We start from the raw sequence: 25,435 nt of genomic DNA on the forward strand, positions 1-25,435 counted from the left end.
CTCAAAAGCCCGATTGTGCTTATTATCCGGGGGAGGTCTTATTTTCGGGGGAAACATGGTAGTAAAAAATAAATCTACAAAGCGTGGTCTGAGATTGTAACGCCCATCATCCTGAGACCGAAGCCAACAATTTAACTACCGATTCGCCCAAACCGGCTGAATCCCACCACTGCAATAGGCCCCCTGAATCAATGGATCAGGGGAGGATCAGAGAAAACAGGACAAATCAATTGATCAATAATCAAATTATTTCAGACAAGAGCCCTTGTGTTAATATTGGTCATTTAGAGTTCAATACGGTATGTAATCTGGTAAAAGGCCCAGCTACACGGCAAACACCAAACCAGCCTTGGAAACGCTGAGCAGAGTTGGGAGATGGAAAGGAGACCACTAAGAAATCCCACTAACCGCAGGCTAGATCAGGAAGCCGCAATAAAATCAAATCCAGAAACCAGACCATGGCGAACTACAGCTGGTCCTCGACTTGCAACAGCTCATTTTTAGTGACCGTTCGAAGTTACGGCACAGAAAAAAAATGACTTGTGTGACTGTTTTTCACACTTGTGACCGTTGCAGCATCCCTGTGGTCATGTGGTCCTCTCTTTTTGCGGCCTTCCGACAAAGGTGTCTACCTTAACCACGGCAGTGATTCACTTAACAACGGTGGTAAGAAAAGTAGCAAAACTGGGCAAAACTCACCAAACTTAACCTCAGGAATGTTGGGGGTCGATTGTGGCCATAAGCCGAGGACTACCTATACTTCCACATCCATGGAGTCCTCGGGAAACCACGCGGGAGTTAAAAAGCTGCTATTTTTTTTTTGTGTGTGTGTGTGTGTCCTAACATCAACATCCAAAAAATGGCAGCTGCGTTTCGCTCCTCCAAAATCAGACCAGGTTTGGATGGTGGAGCTAAAGACAACCCGGAGATGCGTTTTATGGTGACGGACATTAAATTAATTAAATATAATTAATAGGATTCGCTCCGCTTGCTAGGGTAGGTCTTAATTTCCTCTGACTTCGAGGTATTTTTTTTTTTAAGCAACGTTTGGCGCGTTCCAGGTTCTTATTTTTAAAGTTTATTTAAGTAACCCAATAAAACGTTAATAATTGACTTTTTGCAGAGCAGGATAAGTCCTAACAAGGGATAAGTCCCTTCCTTCCCTTCCGCGTGTAAAAGAACAATTTTAGAAAGGAAAAAAAAATAATAATAATTCCGGGGCTGAGCAGAAATCACAGCAAAGGGCTGGATTGGATTGGATTCCAAGAATGATCCCTGGGAAGTTTCCCAGCCGAAAAAAAAGCATCACCAAATGTGGATCTTATCTAAAACCGCTTCAAACAGGACCAGACCGGCTGGCTGAGCCTTTATTTCTCCGATCTTTGGAAGCTCAGATTTACTTGGGATGTTTCCTGCTGTCCAGAAGCTGCTCCAGCCGGTCCTGTTTGTCAACACCAGAAGCCACGCCCCCTGGGAAGCCAGCCAATCCGAAGCCCAGCAGCCACACCTGGCCCAGACAGGTAAGAGCCATCCAGTCACCTGGAAAGAGCAGAGGCTATAAAAGATTTTTCAGCCCAGGTGATGTGAGCAGTTGCTGTTTTGGGGAGGAAATTGTCAGCCGCTGAGGGATTTATCCTCCGGCATGTTTCCCACGTCTTAGATGGAGCTGTTTTTTTCCTTGCTTTGAAGGAAAGAAAAAGGAAAAAAATAAAATAAAGAGCCAGAAGCTTTTAAACATGCATTGCTGCTTCTAGAATATCCCAACTCAAGACAGGTGAGTTTTGCTATTCAAAGTGGCTTTGAGCAGGTGGCAAAAGAAATTTGGCAAAGATGGGGAATTTACCAGAGATTGAGAATAAGAAATATATATAGAGAGATTTGAGAATGAGAATATATATCTATATATTTATATCTATCTATCTATCTATCTATCTATCTATCTATCTATCTATCATCTATCTATCTATCTATCTATCTAGCTATCTATCTATCTATCTTTTTTCGTAGGTCTATACAGTAATGCATATATATATATATGTATATATATATATATATGTATGTATGTATGTATGTATATATATTTGTTCCCAGGATGTTCTGTTTTACATATTATTCATGCTTCAAATAGGTGCCTTTCCATCATAAATCTTAAAAGCTGTGATTAATAAATGTGTGTAATAATATAGTAGCCTAAAATCAGTTCTCTCAAGTTTTATTCTTGGGAGTCACCGCATTGGGTTAGATCCCGACGAGAGGATTTTTGTGCCTTAAGGTCTGTGACTTTTTTCAGGAGGAATTCACTCCCTGATCGATAACTTGGTTTTAAGACATCAGGGGTTTGCGTAACAGCAAACAGTTTAATTAAAAAAAAAAAAAAAAGTCTGCAAAACTCCAGGTGACCATTAGGGGGCAGCAGAGAGATATGGATCTCAAATAGTTTTTGGCCACCTAGTGGTTAGTTGGGAGTTTTGCAGCCCAGAATCTGCATGGGTAATCCTCGACTGACACCCATTTGTTTAATGATCAAAGTTACGTCACGGCTGGGGGAAAAAAAGGAATTTAAGACCAGTCCTTGCATTTATGACCATTCCTGTGGTTACGACCAAAATCCAGTTGCTTGGCAATCCACATGTATGTATGATGGTTGCAGCGTCCCCGGGGGAAATCACATGATTGCCATTTCTGACCTCCCCATTGACAAGCCGAAGTCAGTGGGGAAAGCCAAAATTCATTTTGCGAGCACGGCAAACACGCCTGCAAAATTGAAGGGCCGCATCGCTTATAAAACAATGGAAGCTCTCCGGCCGTCGTAACTCAAGGACTGCCCGCAGTTCTAATGAAACGTGAAGAGGCATGTGATGCTGATTTAACGACGGTGATAAACTTCAATCACTCAAGTTATGCCAGCAGCATTTTTTTGGGAGCATGGCTGTGGAATGACAATCGCGGGATAGCTCGGAGGGGATAAAAATCTACCTTCGCCGCGTGTTTCAAACACGTTTGCCGGAAGGCAAAAGGCGGCACCCGTCCCAAGAGAGAAATCCCTGGGTGTTAAAATAGTTTGAAGGCTCCACCTCTGGACAGCGCTTCTGACAAACATCCGGGCTCGTGGTAACTTACTAAGCATCCCAAGCATGGCAATTGAGTGACTTCAAAGAGGATGTGGAGAGGGAAGTCACGGGGACTCGTACAGAGAGGCACTCCGGTGCCTGCCAGTTAGGACCTGTATCTCTGGAGCTTTATGAACAGATAAAAAGGTTCTGCTTTTATTGAAAAAAAAAAAATTAATTTTTGGTCACCACGATGTAGAAGAGATGTTGGGACTCTGGAAAGAGTGCAGAGAAGAGCAACAAAGAGGATTAGGGGACTGGAGGCTAAAACCTACGATGAATGGTTGCTGGAATTGGGGATGTCTAGTTTAACGAAAAGAAGGACTAGGGGAGACATGATAGCAGTTTCCCAATATTTGAGGGGCTGCCCCAAAGAAGGGGGGGTAAACGTGTTTTCCAAAGCAGCAAAACAAGAAGCAACGGGTGGAAACTGATCAAGGAGAGAAGCAACTTAGAACTAAGGAGGAATTTCCTGACAGTGAGAACAATTAACCGGTGGAACAACTTGCCACCAGAAGTTGTGAATGCTCCAACACTGGAGGTTTTTAAAGAAGAGGTTGGACCACCATTTGTCTGAAGTGGTGTAGGGTTTCCTGACTAAGCAGGGGGTTGGACTAGAAGACCTCCGAGGTCCCTTCCCACTCTGTTATTCCGATTCTAATCCCATTTGCTTTGGGGGCATGGATTTAATACGTGAAGATGGATGGATTTAAAAAATGCACAACGGCAGGACCTCATAGTTGGTGGGGTGGGAGGACGATACCCCTGAAGGAGACCTCTTCTTGGAAAGAAATGAAACGAGGGGGGAGGATGGAATCGCAATGGAGTATCCGGAAGAGGAGCGCCCTGCCTCGGGTGCAAATTTCGGCCCAAATCAAGACCAGTTGAATTCAAAATCCCCTTGGGGGAGATTTTGCGATGGGATTGAGGAGCGATCCTTTGGGGATGGAAAGGATTATTATTATTATTATTATTATTATTATTATTATTATTATTATTATTATTACTACTACTACTACTACTACTACTACTACTATTATTATTATTATTTTTGCAGCCCTAAAACTTTTAGGAAACTTTAGGAAAACCCAGAATGCCTTTGCCCCTTATAAATACCTCTCCTTCCACAGATCAGTTTGAAGTCCATAGGAATGCTAAAATCTAGCACGGGACTTACTCCATCCTCTGAAGAAACATCACCCCGACTTCTTTGGGGAAATAATTGGGTGTGACTCAGTTTCTTTAGGGTGATTTTAAATTCTCCAGGGCAGCTAGGCTCAGAAACCAGTTTTACCAGACGCGCCAATTAACAGTGAGTTACCCACCAATTTGGGCTTAAAGTCCACGCTAGCTTGCAAATTTCCCTGCGTTTCCATGCTTTTCGGAACGGAGAGATTTGGCCCTTCTCCCTTCTCTGGCAAATCTGCACCTGCCCTTCTCGGTTTCTTAGACGTCGCTCTGTCTATAAAGGAGCCATTTCCAGTTTTAAGAAAATAAAAATAAAAGAGTTGTTTTTCCATTCCTGCTAACTATGTCAAAAATAACCGACAGAGATTTCAAACTTTCTTCAGCCAGGTTTGTCGTGGTTGACTTCCCAGCTCAGCCCGTGGCCCTGAATTTCCTGGTGGTGGTGGGGGGGGGGGGTTGGAGGAATCACTGGGAGGAAACGCAAAATAAAAAGGATTTTTTTTCATACCAGACGTGCTGCATGCACGTCCCTTAGACGGGTGCCAAGCTCTGAGAAATTAAACACGTCGTAAATTTAAAAACTCAAACGGTTAGTGCAATTGGCTTGGGATTTGATACAGACAGTATTTCCTATTAGAGTGAGATAAAAGGAGACCTGAGGTCAGATTATGCCAAGATTATGAGAACCAGGAAGTTCCCGTCGGTGGTTTTTTTGCTAGATCATGCTTGCAACGTGGAAAAAAAAAATAAACTAGCAAAGCCAAGTTAAAATAGGAGAACTGGGCTGTTTACTGGGAAAAAAAAGATCCGCAAACATCAGAGCTGTTTTTTCCCATGTGTTTGCTTGCAAGCCGATGGTGAAAATAACATTTATTTATATATTTGTTGTAAAACAGCAGAAGGATGCTCTTCCCAGGCCTGGAGGGAGAGATGTAAATCTCTTTGCGGGAGAATCAGAAAACTGGTCCTCGTTTTGGGGAGATCTCAAGTCTCCGTCCTGTTTGACAATCTGACAAGGCCCAGCATCCCAGAAGAGAGGGGGAAAAAAATGGTGTTTTTTTCTGAACGTCTAAGAAGAAACGAAACAAGAGGCTTCCCTTAAGACTCAAAACTGGGAAGAGATATGTGTGTATGTGTGTGTGTGTGGGGGGGGGTGTAGCAAAGCTTTGCTGCTCGTTTTTTCCTTCCGCCCCTAAAAACACAACAAAGGGCAGATTTACGTGGGAGTTTAGCCACGCTGGCAACTGCTATCTCCGTATCATCCTGAACGGACTCGTATTCTGGTTTGTCTTAGGCTTTCTGTGCGGCCGGCCAACGCTGCCCCCACTCCACTCAGCAAACAGGGTCTCTACCTGGGACCCCCCGAGATCCCTTCTGGATTTCATGGAGACAGCAACACTCCTGCCTTCTCAATTTAGGAGAAGCACCGGCTGGGGTACGTGTGATTTTATTTTGTTTTATTTAGTTTCTCTTTTCCTGCAGCTCTTTTCCTGGTGTGTTTGAGGAGGGGGGGGGGAATTCTCAAGTGTTGGGAGTTCCCCGTTTTTAACAGTTGCTATTCTGGGCAGCTAAACAGCCTGTGGCATTTTTTATTCCTATGGAAAGTTACGGAAGTTTTGGAGAAGAAAAATGGGGTAGGGTCTTAGAAAGATTTAGGAAATAAACCTCTACGGCAGTGTTTCTCATCCTTGGAAACGTTTAAAGATGGGTGGACTTCAACTTCCAGAATTCCCCAGCCAGCAGGTGTGGAGTTCAACTCCCAGAATTCTCGGGTTGGCTGGGGGAATTCTGGGAGTTGAAGTCCACCCGACTTGAAGTTGCTTTGATTGAGAAATATTGATGAAGGATGACTCCATGTTGGCTTAATATTAATCCCGGTTTCTTATTTCCCCAGGTTCCGTTATGTCCTGCTTAACCCAGGTCTGGCACACCGAAGTGCCAGAATCTCCCCCGTCGAGTCCCCAAAGTCCCATCCCGGCGGACCCCCACGACAGACCGATCCCGCTCAATCCGATCGTGATCACCTCTCCCTCTGCGGAAAACAGGCCCGCCGTGTGTTCGCCCGTGGGGTCTCCGTTGAGCTCCCCCATCGACGGGAAGACCAGGCTGGGCTCCCCGACGGAGCGGCCTACCTCGCCGATCGAATGCTCCATCTGCTTCAACACCTATGACAACCTCTTCAAAACCCCCAAGGTCCTCCAGTGCCATCACACTTTCTGCTTGGAGTGTTTGGCCCGGCTGACGGCCGCCCTGCCGCCCAACCGGGTGGAAGATCAGCTCCCGTGCCCCTTCTGCAGGCAGCTGACCGAAATCCCGCTCGAAGGCGCTCCGGGTCTCCAGACGAGCAAAGAGGTGATGGCCACCTTACCGCCGGAATTCCAGAAGGAGAGGGCCCACTGGATGGAAGGGACCAAGCTGTGCTGCAGGCAGTGCTCCGACCCCGAGAACCCCCACACCTGCGTCACCATCGACATCGCCCCCAGCAAGCCTGAAGTCCCCGAGACCCCCACCGAGGGTGTCATCGGACGCCTCTCCCGCTGCTCGATATGCGACGACTGGAAACGCGTCGTCCTGCTTTCCGTCCTCATCATCATCCTCTTTTGCATCATCCTGTGGCCGGTGCAGTGTATCGTCAAGACGGGGAACTTGAAGTGCCTCAACAAATTCACATACCCGCGGCCGAATTACGTGCCTTACCATCTCACCACCCCGGCCCCCGCACTGGACCTCACCAAGCTCGTGGCGTGATTGCCGGGGGGAGGCCGTACGGGTGCTGCTTTGATGTGGGGTGACCGCCGGTCATTGTGGGGGGGGGGGAGAAAGTCCACGAGAGTCCTAGTTCTCCTCTGGAAGGAACCGGGGAGACGGGGTGGACTTCTCCTATCCGTTCTAGAAGATTGCGTTGGGTTGGGTGGGCCGTCACGTTGACCTGTTGCAACGCAACTCACATGAACGCTCGAGCGTGCACCGTCTTGGTCATGTCGACTTGAAACACCCACGTGCCCACTTCCACACCTCCTAAGTGGCTCTATGATTGGCCAACCTGTTTTGGGAGGCCCAAGTGCCAAAGTCCAAGCAAAAGACAACCTGTTTTGCACGTATGGGAGAACGCACTCAACGGGGAGAACACGCAAATCCGAGCCAACGGACCGAACTCTGCATACTCTTCCCCTTTTGCTGATACCTCCCCCACCCCCGACACTTTCCCTCTACTTCCGGTTTCGTTTGGGCGAAAGGAGGGGACACTTCATTTTCTATTGTTATTAAACATTTCAGTTTTATACCGCTGAATTGTGAGTGGTGCAGTTGTTGTTGTTGTTATTGTGGTGATATTTTTCCCCCGCCAAGTTCTTGGAGCAGATCAGAAGGGGGAAACCAGATGTCACTGAAAGAGACGGAGGAATGATATTGGGGCAACGGAGATTATATATAAACAGCAGTGGGGGATACTGGTGGAGGAGCGAGAGAAGTCCCTACAGGTTAAGTCCTCGACTTACAACCCCAATGGAGCGCAACGTGTCAGTCGCTAAGCGAGACGGCTGTGAATTTTTGCTCCATTTTACGACCTTTCTTGACGCGGCGGTTAAATGAATCTCTTGCAAGTTTGTTCAGTCAGTCGCGCGGTTAAGTGAATCCAGCTTCCCTATGACATTGCTGGTCGAAAGATGGCATGCTGCATCGGTCGTAAGTGTGGAAAAACTGCCATAAGTCACTTTTTTTTCCTCAGTGTTGTAACTTTGAACAGTCACTAAATGAACTGTTGTAAGTCGAGAACTACCTGTATCGTATTAATCGGTGGTTTCAACTATGCCTGTCTTTTGTAAAAGACGAGGTCGTGTTCAGGTACAAGAGGATCTGCAATTTTATGATATTACTATTGATCGGGGCAGAGAATCCTGAACTACGGGGTCCTGCCAGTCTCAGCTCAGGCTGATGGATGCTGGGAATTGTATTTCGGTCTCTACGTTTTATTAGGCCCTAGGTTCATCTACCTGGGCAATACACAAAAGTAGTGGGGGGGGGGTCAGAGTTTCTTCTTTAGGATCGAACTCTCCTTCTGGGACTAAATTTCTCAGCCGTAACAACTTCAGAACCAGGCAACTTCGACTCCCAGAATTCCCCAGCCAGCATGTGCGGACTTCAACCAGCAGTGGGATTCAAATAATTTAACTACTGGTTCTCTGCCCTAATGACCAGCTGGGTGGGCGTGGCCATGGTGGGTGTAACCAGGGGGTGTGAAAGGCAGCACTCGGCCTCCTGCACCCCCCTGGGAGCAAAAACGGGCCAAGCGGGGGGGGGTTGTACCCTCTTGTGCCCTGTTTTGGGCCTAGTAGGCCTCCTTGCACTTACCTGGGAGCCAAAATGGGGTGCATGGGGACTCCTGGAAGGGGGTGGGTGGGGCAGGGAGGGGAGGGGCCAGACAGCAATTTAACAACCGGTTCGCTTGAACCGGTCTGAACCGGCTGAATGCCACTACTGACTTCAACTCCCAGAATTCCCCAGCCAGCATGTATGGATTTCAGCTCCCAGAATTCCCCAGCCAGCATGTGCGGACTTCAACTCCCAGAATTCCCCAGCCGGCATGTGCGGACTTCAACTCCCAGAATTCCCCAGCCGGCATGTGCGGACTTCAACTCCCAGAGTTCTTGGGCCACCATGCTCAACAGTGTAACCCCTCTGCTCTAAACAAGGACGCTTGTTAATTCACTATATATATATTTTTCTCATATATATATATGTATACACACACACACACACACACACACACACACACACACACACACACGTACACCCCCAATTTGTAGCCTCTCTTACAGAAAATCAGAGGCACTTGTGGATAAATACAGCGTAGCAAGAAAAGGAATTATATCTTACCCTTTGCATAAATTAAACCAGTGTTTGTCCAGCTAGACAACTTTTTAAGTTGGGTGGACTTCGATTCCCAGAATTCCCCGGTCAGAAACTTCTAGGATTCCCCAATCAGCAGGTCGGTGGGAGAATTCTGGGAGTGGAAAATCCACCCCTCTCTTAAAGTAGCCCAGGTTGAAATCCACTGAATTAGACCCACGATCGGTCTTACGAGACGGAGGCTTAAGGTTGCATTCAGCATGGAAAATCCAGTGGGAATGAAAACACGGAAACTGCATCATATCTGTTGTGGCCCGCCATTGGCCAGTAGAGCCGGCAGCAGATTCGGACAGTAAGGAGATTGGGGAGGAACGCGGGCCAGTCCTGGAGTCTGGGGAAGGTTCAGATGAGGGCTCTGAGTCAGAGGCAGAGAGGGGGCCAGGGCCATCTGATAGTTCTTTGCTGCCTCCGGAGTCTCCGGAGTCTGACATCAGTGAGGCAGAAGAACAGCGGGAGCCTGTTCCCAGTGTGCGCAGGCGCAGATCTTCCAGGAGACAGGAACAATTAAGAAAACAGGGTCGACTTGGGAGTAAGGCTTGGAGATGATTGGCCTCTCCCATAAGACATAAAAGAGAAGCGAATGGGACGTGAGCTTTTTGCAAGAAGCGATTAGTTCATCTGGTCGGTAAAAGCTTTGGAAAAGTTCTGTTTGACTCTGTGCTAAGTTTGGCCTTGCCCCGCGTGTAGCAATTAGTTATCTGGCAGCATTCCAAGGGAGATAAGGTGGGTGTTTGTAAACACTCCGCTGATAAGACTGTTTGAGAAGCCTTTCAGACTGGGAATGACAATAATTGAAAGCCGTATGAAGAAAAGAGGTTTGCCGGGACTAAGATTGTGCTGTATACTTTCTAAGTAAGCCTAAATCCGAACAATATCTGGAGGAGGTTAACGATAAACCTCGAGACGGAAATAAAACCGGTGTCCTTTCAGATCGCACCAATACCTTGGAAGCTGTACGAGTTTGATCCCATCCATACAAAACCAAGACGGAAAATTATGCCGTTTTTCTGTTTTTCGTCCTTCCCACCCCCACCGGGGCACAGAGATATTTTAAAAGTCTAAAAGAAAAATAATCCTGAATTGGGATCTTGATGAGTGTCGGCTGGGAGAAACCGAGTTTTCCAACAGGGCTCGGTTTCTGTTGAGGAGGGTCTTAAGAGTGCAGCGCTTGGGAATGTGATCCACCGGTCTGTCATATCGGGAGGCAAAATAACCACACCTGGATACACATGCCTACCTATTTTATAAGCCACCTGTCTCCATCCTATTCTATCGCTACTATCTTCCTGAGTTAGTGAGTCCTGAGACCTTGGCGGTTTTGATACTCAGGTTTTCGTAGACGGAGGTCGTTTCCTCGTCGGCCACTCTGCGGAATAAAAGAGGGAGAATCAGCAACCGGCCTTACCCAAAAACCGAGCAACGGCGGGGAGCTTTTGAACCCGTGTCAAAATCTTAGACAACCGAACACATTGAGACACAGGCAACTTATATCGCCATTCGTCCTCTTTTAACGACCCCTTGCAGGGTGGAGTCTGGGCAACTGAATGGAGCTGAGTGTTTACTGGCCGGATGACATTCCTGTCGCCAGTGCGGAGTTTTGTTCAGCAGATTGTTCAGTGTGCCCAGAGAGAAATATCTGCCTCTACCTAGGATCGAACTCACAGCCTCCTGATTGTGAGGCGAGAGCTCCGCCTCTAGGCCGCCACACCACTCACTTCAGACATCGCCACTAAATGGAGTTTACTATTATTTAGCATATGATGAATAACCATCATATCCCACGCAGGTTCAGATCTCCACTTAAATGGAGCACAGGTAGTTCTCGGCTTACAACCGTTCATTTAGTGACCGTTCGAAGTTAACAACGGTGCTGAAAAAAGTGACTTATGACCGTTTTTCACACTTTACGACCGTTGCAACATCTCCACCGTCCTGCGATCCAAAGTCAGATGCTTGGCCATTGATTCATATTTATGACTGTTGCAGGGGCACACGATCCACTTTTGCGACCTTCGGGCAAGCCAAGTCAATGGGGAAGCTGGATTCACTTAACAACATCCGTGTAAAATGGGGCAAGACTCACTTAACAAATGTTTCTCTTAGCAACAGGAATATGGGCCTCAATTGTGGTCAAAAGTCAAGGACTACCTGTTATTTCCTTCACCCATTTTTTTCAATTACAGGTAGTCCTCCTCGACTTACGACCATTGTTTAGCGACCGTTCAAAGTTATGATGGCGCTGAAAAAAAGTGACTTAAAACTGGTCCTTGCAGTTACGACCGTCACAATGTCCCTGCACTCAATAGAATAGATTTACTGTTGGTTGTCCAGTCCTGGGGTCATGACCTTCCCAGATAGCTTTTGACAAGCAAAAATCAATGGTGGAAAACAAGATCCACTTAGTGTCCATCTGCGACTGGATCGATTCGCTTAACAACCGTGACAAGAAAAAGTTGCAAAATCAGGCACGGCTTGCTTAACAACCTTCTCGCTTAGCAAAGGAAGGTCCGGTCCCAATTGCGGTCGTAAGACGAGGACTACTTGCCGTTGTTATTTGGGGGGGGGAAGTGGGAGGAGGAGAGAAAATGGATCTTACCCTATCTGGAGCCGAGGCGAAGGAGGGCGAGTTTTGGCTCTGGGTTTTTCCATCGGCAAGTATCGGATATTTAAGTAAGCCGTCTCCTTCCGTAGACATCTCTGAAATAGAGTTTCAATGCTTTTATGATTATTCATGATAGCAGCGTTCCAATATTTGAGGGGCTGCCCCAAAGAAGAGGGAGTCAAGCTATTCTCCAAAGCACCTGAGGGCAGGACAAGAAGCAACGGGTGGAAACTGATCAAGGAGAGAAGCAACTTAGAACTAAGGAGGAATTTCCTGACAGTTTAGAACAATTAACCAGTGGAACAGCTTGCCACCAGAAATCCTGGATGTTCCATCACTGGAGGTTTTTGAGAAGAAACGGACCAGCCATTTGTCTGAAACGGTATAGGGCCGTGATGGTGAACCTATGGCACCATGTGCCAGAGGTGGCATGCACAGCTCTCTCTGTGGGCACGCGTGCCATTGCCAGCTGCTTTTCTGGTTTCCAGTGCGCATGCCAGCTGGTCTTCGCAGGCGCTGGAGGGCCAGAAAATGGCCTAAAAACGGCCCGAAAAACAGCCAAAAGCAGCCATTTCAGGGCCTTTTTTGGGTGTTTTTTTGGGCCATTTTCCCGCCATTTTTGGAGCCATTTTCAGGTTGTTTTTTGGGCCATTTTCAGGTTGGTTTTTTTGGACTGTTTTCAGGGCGTTTTCCGGGGCGTTTCTGGGCCTTTTTTGGGCCGTTTTTGGGACCATTTTCCCGCCATTTTTGGAGCCATTTTCAGGCCGTTTTTTGGGCCATTTTCAGGCTGTGTGTTTTGGACTGTTTTCAGGGCATTTTCCGAGGCGTTTCTGGGACTTTTGGGGGCCATTTTCCTGCCATTTTTGGAGCCATTTTCAGGTTGTTTTTTGGGCCATTTTTAGGCCATTTTTTTTTGGACTGTTTTCAGGGCGTTTTCCGGGGCATTTCTGGGCCGTTTTTTGGGCCGTTTTTTTGGCCATTTTCCGGCTGTTTTTTTGGCCATTTTTCAGCCGTTTTTACGCTGTTTTTCGGGCCATTTCCAGGCCATTTTGGGGCCGTTTATGGGCTTAAAAAACAGCCTGAAAACGGCTGGAAAAAGGCCCAGAAAATAGCCTGAAAATGACCTACAAAATGGCCTAAAAACACCCCAAAAATGGCCCCCAAAACAGCCCCCAAAAAAGCCCGATATTTTTTTCCCCTCACCTGTTCCTCTTCTAGCTCCTTCTGCTGCATTGCGATAAACTGTTGTACAGCCATGTAGACAAATTTGTACTGGGCTTCCGTTTGCACCATGCCCGACCTCTGCCTCCGTACCATCTGAATCGTCTTCGGGATGTCGATGTCACAATCCAAGCCTATTTCGTGAATAAGAGAAGAGAGGAAAAGGTGTTTAAAAAAATTGCCAGGCGGGGACCGGTCTAAAATAGGAGAGTCATCGTGCCCACGTTAAACTCTTAACACTCGTATTACTAGGACTGTCGGGGTAATAGGTACGTAAATTACGTAGGGTCAGAGCTGGCTTGCTGTCAGGGTTCCGATGGATGCCCTAATTAAATCACGTTCGAGCCAAGCTTCAAAATAAATCCAGTTGTTTATTAGGAGCTTCATGTCGGCACGTTCCCAAATGAAGCCAGCTCTGACCCTAGGTAATTTATGCCCCAATTATGACCCTGTTTCCCCTCCCCCCAGGTTGTGTCATCAATCACATTCAACGGATCAATTTCGTGAGTTGTAGAGGTCACTCCCCTCCGGCTGCTGTAGGTAACCCTGGGATACAGCCTTGAGAGAGAGATAAGCATGGAATGTGCATCTGTCTTTGGCTGCTGTGCCGTTTCGCCGGCTTCACATCCCTCCTGGCCTATGGCAACTCGAGAGCAGGCCAGGGATGCTTTGCGAGTTGACGTTTATTATAGTTCTTGACTTGCGACCACGATGGGGACTGGAAACTTTTGTTTTGAGTGGTGTGATCCTTAAACAGGCCATCATGGGACCACATCCAAGTTTATGACCTTTTTTGGCCGCGGTTGTTAAGCGAGACACCGCTTGTGACGAATGACTGCCTGCCGCCTTCCCCATCGTGTTTGCTTGTTGGAAGCGGGCTGGGACGTTTGCAAATGGTTGAGGATAGTGACTGTGAATGTTGTAAGTGCACAACGTTTGCCAAGTGTCCGAAGCATGATCCCATGACCGGAGGATGCCTTGATTGTTGTAAATTCCGCTAGTCCTCGACTTACAAGCAGTTCATTTAGTGCCTGTTCTAAGTTATGACTGTTGTGGCATCCCCGTGGTCACGTAATTTACATTCAGATCATCATGATCCTCCTCTTTTAACGACCCCATAATCCCTTGCGGGGTGAAGTCTGGGCAACTGAATGGAACTGAATATTTACTGGCCAGATGCCCTTCCTGACACCAGTGCTGAGTTTTATTCAGCAGATATATTCCCATAGAGCTATATCGTTCAGATGCTTGATAACGGCTTCGTATTTATGACGTCCCAGGGGGGGTCATGTGATCCCTTTTTGCACCCTTCCGACAAGTAGAGTCAATGGGGGAAGCCTGATTCACTTAGTAACTGGGTTACTAACTTAACAACTGCAGGGATTCACTTAACCACGGTGGCAAGAAAGTGGGGCGAACCCCACTTAAACAATGGGAATTTGCTGCTCGATGGTGGTCGTAAATTGAGTTCTAGCAGTAATTAATCCCTTTACAAAATTAGAGAAAAGGCGAGGTTGCGTTTACCTTGTCGGTGAATGGTATCCACCAGCATGTCTATCACGATGATCGTGCCCGTTCGGCCTATGCCAGCACTGGAAGAAGGAGAGAAAGGGAAGAGGTCGAAGGATATCCACACAACTCTCTCTGCTGAACTCAAATCACCATCTACACTATAGTATAGCCACTTGTCTGAAAAGGTATAGGTTCTCCTGCTTCAGCAGGGGGCTGGACTAGAAGACCTCCAAGGTCCCTTCCAGATTCTATTCTATTCTATTCTATTCTATTCTATTCTATTCTATTCTATTCTATTCTATTCTATTCTATTCTATTCTATTCTATTTCTATTATGTCTATTTATTTCTATTTCTATTTATTTCTATTATTCCTGTTCTGTTCTGTTCTGTTCTGTTCTGTTCTATTCTATTCCTATTATTTCTATTTCTATTTCTATTTCTATTATTCCTATTCTATTCTATTCTATTCTATTCTATTCTATTCTATTCTATTCTATTCTATTCTATTCTATTCTATTCCTATTATTTCTATTTATTTCTATTTCTATTATTCCTATTCCTGTTCTATTCTATTCCTATTATTTCTATTTCTATTTCTATTTCTATTATTCCTATTCTATTCTATTCTATTCTATTCTATTCTATTCTATTCTATTCTATTCCTATTATTTCTATTTATTTCTATTTCTATTATTCCTATTCCTGTTCTATTCTATTCCTATTATTTCTATTTCTATTTCTATTTCTATTTCTATTTCATTATTCTTATTCTATTCTATTCTATTCTATTCTATTCTATTCTATTCTATTCTATTCTATTCTATTCTATTCCTATTTATTTCTATTTCTATTATTCCTATTCCTATTCTATCTATTCTATTCCTATTCCTATTATTTCTATTTCTATTTATTTCTATTTCTATTATTCCTATTCCTATTCCATTCCATTCCATTCCTATTTCTATTATTTCTATTTCTATTATTTCTATTTATTTCTATTTCTATTATTCCTATTCCTATTCCATTCCATTCCATTCCTATTCCTATTTCTATTATTTCTATTTATTTCTATTTCTATTTTTTAACCAGGAAGTAACCTACTTTTTACCGTCTGTGCATGCGCAGAGGATCTAAAATTGGAGATGAAGATGGTACTCGTGCGCGGGTGGGGGCACACACACTTCTGAACCGGTAGGGAAGGTAAATAGATTTCACCCCTGGTTTAAACTGAGGACTACCTGTGCTGGAGGAGGGATCTGAAGGAAAATGTCACTCTTCACTCTTTGCTCCTGGTTGTTGATGTGTTTTTTTGGGGGGGGGCGGGGGGAAGAAAGAACCAGGAGCAACCCCAAGGAGGAGCGTGGTCTTGATGGGCACCTGGGTTTAGGGGGAAGACCCCCAAATCCAAGCCTCCTGATGTCCCTCACCTGCAATGCACCACGATTGGTCCCGACTCTGGAATACTTTGGTGAGCCTTGTTGATTTGGTCCAAAAAGCTGAGGACGCCGCCCGGTTCGTTAGGGACGCCGTGATCAGGCCAGCTGAAATACTGGAAGTGCTTAATTTTTCTGGGACGCTCCTCCTGGACGGAAGGAGAGAAAGATCAGATTAAATCACGTAGAAATAGGTTGACAAAATCAGAAACGAGGTTGTGATAAGCCGCCTGGGAAAGGCCAAGGGAAATCATCCAAACCATAAAAAAGCAAACGTTAGAATATTTTGGACATGTTGTCGTGGCCCGCCAGATTCAGATGATGAGGAGGTTGGGGAGGAACTTGGGCCTGTTCTGAAGTTTGATGGATGCTGTGCGTCGGACGCAGAGAGAGAGAGCTGGCATTTCTCAGCCAGGGAAGGCAGCTGCCTTTGGAGGCTGAGATGAGTGAGGAGGAACAACAGCTGGGGCCTGTTCCAGACACACGTATGCACAGAGCAGTTAGGACAAGGAGTCGACTCGGGAAGCAAAGTACACGTGGATGCTGAACGGCCCCTCCCTGGCTGGGGGAATAAATAAAAGGAAAGGGGAGTGGACTGTCGTAGGAGACAACCGTTCGTATTTCTGGCGATTTTGCTCATTGCGTTTTGTGCCACAAAGACTGCTTACCAGAACTTAATTTGCAACCTTTCGGCTGGGAGTTCACGGCCTTGCAATTATCGCAAGGAACTGATAAGGTCTGTTACTGCAGTTAACTCCTTGCGGGTCTGGACTTTTCGGTGGGTGAATGCAATTAATTCCCAAGAGGTAAATAAAGAGGGAGTTTTCATCACCAGGAGTCTGTTTCTTGCTTTTGTTAAGACTGGGTCAGAATACATGTGATGTCTGGACACCTGGAAAAATACGGCATCCTTCCCTTAATCCTCCAGGATTAAGTGATTGAAGGCAAACGAGGTCCAGGCAGAAGAAGGACATCATGGCATTCAAAATCTGCGGCTGTTGATAAAAATAGGATCGCCAACATGATCACTAACGTCCGATGAAAGATATGGAAGGAGGAGGAGGAGGAGGAGAAGGAAGAGGAGAAGAAGGAGGAAGAGGAGGAGAAGGAGAAGAAGGAGAAGAAGAAGGAGGAGGAGGAAGAGGAGGAGAAGGAGGAGGAGAAGAAGAAGGAGGAGAAGAAGAAGAAGGAGGAGGAAGAGGAGGAGAAGGAGAAGGAGAAGGAGAAGGAGGAGAGGAGGAGGAGGAGGAGGAGGAGGAGGAGGAGGAGGAGGAGAAGAAGAAGAAGAAGAAGAAGAAGAAGAAGAAGAAGAAGAAGAAGAAGAAGAAGAAGAAGAAGAAGAAGAAGAAGAAGAAGAAGAAGAAGAAGAAGAAGAAGAAATAATAGTTACATGTCACCGTGACGGAGACTTCCCCGATTTGGGAGAAGTCGGTGGGGGAAATTTGTGAAGTGCGATGACCGGCAAAGCAAAAACACTGAAGATGAACATAAACAGAAATAGATAAATATTTGCACGCTGCCCACGCGGTGGAAATAACATAACCCCGCTCTGCGGTTGCGGTGCTCCTTTCCTAGAACATTTGAGTCACTTAGTGTTTGCAACAAGGAAATACGACGGAGGAGACAAAGACCCCGAAAGGGTGTGAGTCATTAAACCACTGAAGGAAATTGGGCTGGTATAACCACGTGTCAGAGGGAAGATGTCAAAATAAGACGACCGGGCAGAGATTCGACTAGAAAACACGACAAAGGGCACAAAAACGACACAAGAAAGGCATGAAAAGGAGAAAGAAACTGCGTATTGGGAGGCCCACATCTGAAATTTCAAGCCCATTTATCTCAGATAAAGCTTCTTGTTATTCCGCAGCTTTTTATGATGGCCCACAAATTTAAGGCAACCTATCAAAACGCCCAATGAAAAACCCCGCTTGCTATCTAGAGGATCGACAGATTTCCACACAAAGACGCTTTGTTGGCACGAGGACTAGGAACATGACCGCTTTTCGAAAGAGAACCCCCCCAATCTAACCCTGTCTATCCGTGCAATCTGTAAATCCCGGATGTAGTAACCCTGACATTCTCGCTCCCCGATATTCTGCACGCCGATGGGACCGAATTCCTTCGTGCAGTTTTGATCCGGCCAGTAGCGAAAACACTTGTTCTGCAAGACAAAAAAAAAAAAAAAAAAGGAGAGAAATAAACTCAGTTCACACAACGCGTGAAGCCGAAAAGCAGTTTCGCTGGAGTTTTTTTTTTTTAAAAAAAAGTGCAGAGTGAAGATGGCTTGTAAAGGAAGGTTTAGCGTGTCCTGTGAATTCAGCAATGCAAATGACGTCACAGGCTTTTGATGTGACGGGGAGGGGCCCTAGGCAGGGTGGGCTCCTGGGGGTTCGACAGCCTTCGGGCGATCCTCTAGCAAAGAATCGCCGGGGTTCGGCAAACCCCCAAATGCCACCCCTGGCTGACCACACCCACCCCACCCCTCCCACCACACCACACCCCGCCCAGGAGTCTCCACGCGGCCCGTTCATCATTCCAGGTAAATGCAGGGGCCGCGAAGAGAGACTGGGAGGGCAAAAAACAGGCCTACTGGAGGAAATGGGCCTGTTTCCGGTCTCCGAAGCCTGTGGGAAGCTGTTTTCGCCCTCCCGGAGGCTCAAGGAAAGCCTCCGGAGCCTGGGGAGGGCTAAAAACGCCCCCCCCGCTGTGGTGCAAGCGTCCGTCTAGGCCACGCCCACCATGGCCACACCCACCCAGCAACGGAGCAGCGAACCCGTTGCTCAAGGATCTGAAGCCCACCCCTGGCCCTAGGAGGGGCTCACCCTGCCTCGCTCGACCTCCTTGGTGGTCATGACGATGATGTGAGTGTTTTCCTGGTAGATCATGGTCCAAAAGTCGTTGACGGTGCTTTGTAGGCAGCCCTGGGTAGCGATGTAGACTTTGCAGTGTTCGGCGCTGCATCCGTCTTCGAGAGTGTTCTAGAACGAGCGAGAGGAGAGAGGAGAGAATTGCTAGATGGGAGGAGAAGTATCTTTTTTTAAAAAAATTGTTTCATTCCTAAATATTTTTGAATACAGTGTATTGTCTGGGTATACCATTCACAAGAGAAAAAGGGAAAAAAGGCCAAATAGAAAATAGTAATAAATATTAACATATGAACCAATAATAGTAATAATAATACAGCCTCCCCAGGCTCCAGACGCTATCTAGGAGCCTGGGGAGGGCGAAAATGGCTTCCCCCCCCCCGGAGGCCCTCCAGAGGCCGGAAACATCCTGTTTCCCAACTTCCAGTGGGCCCGGAAGGCCCGAAAATCAGCTGGCCGGCACGCGCATGTGTGCTGGAGCTGAGCTAGGGTGACGCTCGCATACCCACAGATATGGCTCCGCGTGCCAGCATCATGGCCCTCTGCCATTTCAGACAAATGGTTGTCCCGTCTCTTCTTTAAAAGTCTCCAAGGTTGGAGCAGTGTTGGAAGGCTCCGAGTTGAACTAAATCACCAGCCCCTGAAGCGATCACCGAATTAAGGCTCCTTCATTAGAGCTCATTAGATTGCCTGCTTTTTTTTTTAACGGGCTGATTGGATTTAAACTGCAGGCAGTCGGAAGCATCCCGCCCCGTGCAGGCCAAACATTTTCACAACGTTTTTAACGTGCTGCATTTATTTTCAATCTCAAGTAGCAAGGAAGAGGGCCCCAGCCTTCCCTTCCCGGGCACAAAAAAAATGTGAAAAACAATAAGAGTTCTGCAATGTTGGGAATCGTGTTTCTATCAACTCCCATAATTCAATGCCCCACCCCCCCGCGCATGTGCACGCGACCCGCCCACGCTCCCCCACATTGGCACATGACGGCAAAAAAAATTGCCAGTGGGCCTGTTTTTTCGCCCTCCCCAGGCTCCAGAGGCTTTCTTGGCGCCTGGGGAGGGCGAAAACAGCCTTCCCCAATTTTCCGGAGGCTCTCCGGAGGCCGGAAACTGCCTGTTTCCCGACTTCCTGTGGGCCCAGAAGGCCTAAAAATTAGCTGGCTGGCGCACAAATGCACGCTGGAGCTGAGCTAGGGCAATGCTTGCGTGTCCATAGATATGGCTCCACGTGCCGCCTGTGGCACGCATGCCGTAGGTTCACCATCACGGGTGTAGGGTCTTCTGTTTGGGCAGGGGATGGGACTAGGCGATCTACAAGATCCCTTCCAACTCGGTTAATCTAATCTAATCTAAACCAGTTGCCTGCCACTCACCTTAATATAATTGGCATTGATGTAATCGGAACTCGGGACTCTGGGATCGGCGTTCCGGAGAGCCACTCGGGTTGTGTCAACTGCAAAGGGAGGAAAACAGCATAAACGCCAGGGGTGGGGGTGGGGGGAAATAGCATCCGTCTTGAAAAATCACAGAAATATTTTAATTTACTGCCCAGATTTATATCCTGAATGTGTTCAATTGTCCTCTCTTTTTAAAAAAAACTGCTTTCACTCCTGGGTGGGATGGAGGAAGGAGAAGAGCCCTCCAGCTCACTGCTTCTCAGCACAACACCCCTGCAAGGGAGGCACACAGGGCTCAAACTGGGGAAAGAAGGCTGCCACGCCAACCTGCTAACCTCCGTGATACAAACTGGGCTCTGAGTGCGAAACACGTGATTTTCTGGGATTGCTTAAAAGAGGGAAGTGTGCAAGAACAGGAAAAAAAAACAAACACCAGCAATCGTTCTATTTTCTATCATCATAATCTCCATTTAAAAGGCTGTCAGAATTCGCACAGTGCGACTATGTGAGACAACCCAGGAGCAAATACAGTAAACAGAGGTTTGCATTTAAATAGTGGTTTTATCTACAAAGAATATATACATACACATACTTTAGTCAGACCTCAAACAAACAGAAATCAGCAATTACAGCACAGAAGCACACACGGAGAGAGAGATACGCCGCAACAGGGCCTCTTCTTATTACAGGCTCTTAAAGTGATATCAGCCCAAAAACCTTGCTGACTCATTCCCAGCATTAATTACATCATCGTAGCAGCTGGTCAGCTCTCAAATCATGACCCTGACAAAAGGCAAAATATTTCCCGCTTTTAGGATAGTTCGACCCTCGGAATTCTTACACGGAAGGATATTTTTGTAGCGATTTTTCGCCTTGTTCTCGACTCGCTGTCCTTCCTTCCTGGGATAGAGAAATTTGCACTCCTGTTGCTGTAACATCTGTGGGAACCAAGAAGTTGGAAAGGCATCACTATTTCCATCTTTCGCCCGGCTTTAAAACCACCCCATTATCCCCAGCAACAGGATGATGGGGAAAAAAATCCCACTCCAACTTTCCATATCTGTCTGGGTGAAAATTCCCAGAATTCCCAGCCATGTACTGCTCACGCAAGGAATGCTGGGAAATCTTCTCCCCAGGCTAGAAGGAACGAAAGGAGATTTGATTGGCTCGTTTTCCCCCATACCTCAAATTCCTCCCAGAATCCTTGCTTTGCTTTCTCGCTCTGGTCGGCCATCTTGTTCAGCTCCTTGACTCGGTTCTCGATGTTGGCGGCGATGATTCGGGTAGCGTTGAAAGGCTGCCGGAGACAAAATCTTCTCTAGATGTTGAAGGAGAGAGAGAGAGAGACCTCCCCTCCGTCTCTTTCCCCCTGGTTAAACGCTCGGCACAGGTGACCGACTTACCTGTTTCAGGTGTACCACCACCCCTGACTTCTCCACCATGGGGTTCTTCTTGTAGTGCTCCACCAAGTCAGCCAGGGTGTCGAATCGCTCGCCTCCGCCCACGTCATACTTCCCGTCCAGCTGCCAAAGGAGAACCAAGAATAGCAATAGTACTTAAGACTTATATACCGCTTTACAGTGCTTTTACAGCCCTCTCTAAGCGGTTTACAGAGTCAGCCCTATTGACTCCAACAATCTGGGTCCTCATTTTACAGATCACGGAAGGATGGAAGGCTGAATCAACCTTGAGTCAGTCTGGTCAGGATAGAAGTCCTGGCAGTGGGCAGAGTTAGCCTGCAATACTGCATTCTAACCACTGAGAGGGAGGGGGGAGGGAGGGAGGAATATTGGCAGGGGAGGGGTGAGTAGAGGCTGGCGAGGCGCCCCTCGATGTGAGTGACATGAGTTGGCCATTGAGTTGGCCACACCCACCCAGTCACATGACCACCTAGCCACACCCACCCAGCCGATCATGAGGCAGATCATATTAGTGGTCCGTGGGATTTAAAATTATGAATTTAGCAATTCCTGAGGTCCGAAAGGCTGAGTTCCCCTGGACTAGATGGTCTCTAAAATCCCCTTGCAAGCTCTTCCATTCTCTAATTCAGTTTCAGGATGGATTTTCGTATAGAAACCGCTGTTTCGGCAAGGGAATAAGCTGCTTTGGGAAGATACCTCTTTTATGGGAGTGTTTTTGGAGAGCGGAAGTCCGCAGGTATCCTTCCACTTAGGATCACTGCTTTAGTGATCATTAAAAGCTACAAAGGCACTGAAAAAAAAAATTAACTTAGGTCCTCATCCTCACATAATTGACTCAGCCAGCTGTCCAGTTCTGGAGAACCGGTAGCGGAAATTTTTGACTAGTTCGGAGAACCAGTAAATACCACCTCTGACTGGCCTCGCCCCCATCTATTCCCTGCCTCCTGAGTCCCAGCTGATCGGGAGGGAATGGGGATTTTGCAGTAACCTTCCCCTGGAGTGGGGAGGGAATGGAGCTTTTACAATATCCGTCCCCTGGAGTGGGGAGGGAATGGGATTTTACAGTACCCTTCCCCTGGAGTGCGGTGGGAATGGAGATTTTACAGTATCCTTCCCCTGGAGTGCGGTGGGAATGGAGATTTTACAGTATCCTTCCCTTGCCACGCCCACCAAGCCATGCCATGCCTACCAAGCTGCACCCACAGAACGGGTAGTAAAAAAAATTTGAAACCCACCACTGGTGTGGTCATGTGATGCCTCATTCAACAACCAACACTACTTAACAAAAGGATTCTTCCGGTCCCTATTACGGTCATAAGCCAAGGACTACCTCTAGTCTAGATGCCCTCCAAGGGTCCCTTCCATCCTATCCTTTTACAGCATCCCGAGAGGCGGATTGAAAGAAAGCGGGAAGGTCGCAGAGCCTGACCTGGTAACGGATCATGATGTGAGTCACGCGAGGTTTTCTGTCTCCCGTGTCGGCTTTATCCTCGTTCGTCAAAACGGACAAGACAAAATCTCCCGGTTTGCTTTGACTGCTGCGGACCAAAAAGCTGCCGGGTTTGGCTTTGTCGGTGAGGAGCTTCTCGGCTTCCTTGCCGGTTAGGTGACCGTGATACCATCTGAAAAAAAGACAGGCCGGCTTTCCAATGGGAAAGATCCAACTCCCCTTTGCCCCCCCCTCAGTGTAGAGATATTATCACCTATCTTTAGGTGCATGGGGCTTAAACCCTAGAGACCCCTCCCCACCCTTCTCCCTGCTCCTTTTCTGAATTTGTCACTAAGGAACCTCGCAAATTGGCACATTATCTGCCTCTTATTGGTAGTACTTCTATTTTGTACAGGGCTCACGTTTCAAAAATCAATGAGAATAGTGCATTTCCTAGTCTGGCCTCTAGAGGGCGCCCACCATCTATTCCGAGTCGCGCAGTGGTTAGATTGCAGTACTGCAGGCTCCTTCTGCTGACTGCCGGCTGCCTGCAATTTGGCAGTTCGAATCTCACCAGGCTCGGGGTTGACTCAGCCTTCCGTCCTTCTGAGGTGGGTAAAATGAGGACCCAGATTGTTGGGGGCAAAGCGGTATATAAGTCTTAAGTACTCTTTCTTTCTTTCTTTCTTTCTTCCTTCCTTCCTTCCTTCCTTCCTTCCTTCCTTCCTTCCTTCCTTCCTTCCTTCCTTCCTTCCTTCCTCCCTCCCTCCCTCCCAGTGGTTAGAATGCAGTATTGCAGGCTATCTCTGCCCACTGCCAGCAGTTCAATCCTGACTGACTGGTTCAAGGTTGACTCAGCCTTCCGTCCTTCCAAGGTCGGTAAAACGAGGACTCAGATTGTTGGGGGCAATAGGGCTGACTCTGTAAACTGCTTAGAGAGGGCTGTAAAAGCCCCATGAAACAGTATATAAGTCTAAGTACTATCGCTATTCTCTTGCAGCATCACCTTTGGTGGCCCTTTCCCCCTTGGATGTAAAAGCCAATTTGAGCCAAGAAATGGGATGGATCTCCACTTGCTGGTCTACAAGGCCCTTTAAATTTCCAATGGTGGGGTACAGATGCTGGACTACGATTCCCAGAATCCCTCGCTCTGGGTCACACAGCTTGATATTTGGATGGGGCACCACCTGGAAAGCCCAGGAAGGTAGGCCAACCTTGGAAGTCAGAGGAACATCCTGGGAAAGGCCGGGGGCAGGGGGGAACTGCCCCAAATCCCTACTTCCATTGCACAGTCCAAGGAGAAATTCGGAACATTCCCGCAGACTTTTCTCCATCCTCACAACGAGCTTATAAGGTAGGCCAGCACGTTCCTTCAGCAGTGTTAAGTAGACCCCTTAAGGGCCTTAAGGATCCACCCACCCACCCACCCACCTCCCACTCACCTTTCTGAGGTGGGATCCTGGCAATTGAGCGGGAATCGTAATTCGATGGTATTGCTGTTCTTCTCGCGGAGAAGGCCCTCCTGCTCGGTGTAGTACTGAACCAGCTCAGCCAAGGTAGCAAATTTCTCCCCTCCGTAGAGGTCGTAATAATCGCCCGTGTTTTGGATTTTGATGTGGGTCACTTCATCGTTCCTCCTGCAGCCGAGAATCGGGGAAGAAAAGGATGACGATGGATGGACCGTCGCCGATATAACTCCGAGTTCTCCCCCACCCCCCAGCTTTCAAAAGATGCCCCCAAATTAAAAACAATGATGGATTCTGACCACAGAGGGGATGAAGACAGATAATATAATGTATATACATTTGTTAAAATTATAAAGGCAAGATATGTCCTGCATGGATAATATGGCATTATTATTATTTATTATTATTATTATTATTATTATTATTATTATTATTATTATTATTATTATTATTTATTGGTTAATCTTTAGTGAGATTCACAGCCTTTGAGGCTGGTTAATAGCTCAGCAGCTCGAGTTCCTAACCAAGGACCTAGGAACTGTTAAGGTATCGTCGGAGGATGTAAGCTGTTCTGAGTAAGGTGGTTTTTTGTAGAGTCAAAATGTTCAAGTCCGGCAAATTTAGAATTTCTAAATAGCGGGGGAGCCCTTTGGGTATTGCTCCGAGGGCTCCGATTACAATCGGGACAACACACGATTTCTTTTTCCACAGTCGCTCAACTTCAATCTGCAAATCCCGGTACTTTGTGATTTTTTCTTGCTGCTTATCTTCAATCCGTGCATCACCAGGTATTGCAATGTCAATGAACCATACTTTTTTTTTCTTTTCAACTATTGTTATGTCAGGTGTGTTGTGGACCAAGTGCCTGTCAGTCTGAATCCTA

The 25,435-nt window shown here is 47.0% G+C and overlaps 2 protein-coding genes across 4 annotated transcripts in view; one reads left to right on the forward strand and one right to left on the reverse strand.

Annotated features, from left to right (window-relative positions):
- The first annotated feature begins 1,585 nt into the window (after positions 1–1,585).
- Positions 1,586–7,589, forward strand: RNF223 (ring finger protein 223). 2 transcript variants are annotated; one of them, XM_034406856.3, is made up of 2 exons: positions 1,586–1,774; positions 6,193–7,589. In XM_034406856.3, exon 2 carries the CDS (start codon positions 6,201–6,203, stop codon positions 7,044–7,046), a length of 846 nt encoding a protein of 281 aa, XP_034262747.1. In that variant the 5' UTR covers positions 1,586–1,774; positions 6,193–6,200; the 3' UTR covers positions 7,047–7,589. The 2 variants fall into 2 exon arrangements, with proteins under 2 accessions (XP_034262747.1, XP_087735002.1); XM_087878876.1 differs by lacking the exon at positions 1,586–1,774 and adding an exon at positions 5,599–5,733.
- A 2,843-nt stretch (positions 7,590–10,432) lies between these two features.
- LOC117658751 (tyrosine-protein phosphatase non-receptor type 11-like) overlaps positions 10,433–25,435 on the reverse strand; it is a 36,518-nt gene continuing 21,515 nt past the window's right edge. For both annotated transcript variants that reach the window (XM_060694177.2, XM_087878875.1), the window contains exons 3-15: positions 24,529–24,723; positions 23,087–23,279; positions 21,640–21,759; positions 21,420–21,533; positions 21,078–21,174; positions 20,213–20,292; positions 18,799–18,954; positions 18,006–18,137; positions 15,971–16,125; positions 14,554–14,621; positions 13,012–13,163; positions 11,803–11,903; positions 10,433–10,572 (exon numbers count right to left, since the gene is read on the reverse strand). In XM_060694177.2, the coding sequence (XP_060550160.2) occupies positions 10,485–10,572; positions 11,803–11,903; positions 13,012–13,163; positions 14,554–14,621; positions 15,971–16,125; positions 18,006–18,137; positions 18,799–18,954; positions 20,213–20,292; positions 21,078–21,174; positions 21,420–21,533; positions 21,640–21,759; positions 23,087–23,279; positions 24,529–24,723 (1,651 nt within the window). In that variant the 3' untranslated portion in view covers positions 10,433–10,484. The remainder of the gene's footprint in view (positions 10,573–11,802; positions 11,904–13,011; positions 13,164–14,553; positions 14,622–15,970; positions 16,126–18,005; positions 18,138–18,798; positions 18,955–20,212; positions 20,293–21,077; positions 21,175–21,419; positions 21,534–21,639; positions 21,760–23,086; positions 23,280–24,528; positions 24,724–25,435) is intronic.

This window comes from Pantherophis guttatus, chromosome 15 (assembly GCF_059756535.1).
Source record: "Pantherophis guttatus breed Tessera chromosome 15, ASM5975653v1, whole genome shotgun sequence".
In the NCBI taxonomy this organism is placed as follows: Eukaryota; Metazoa; Chordata; class Lepidosauria; order Squamata; family Colubridae; genus Pantherophis; species Pantherophis guttatus.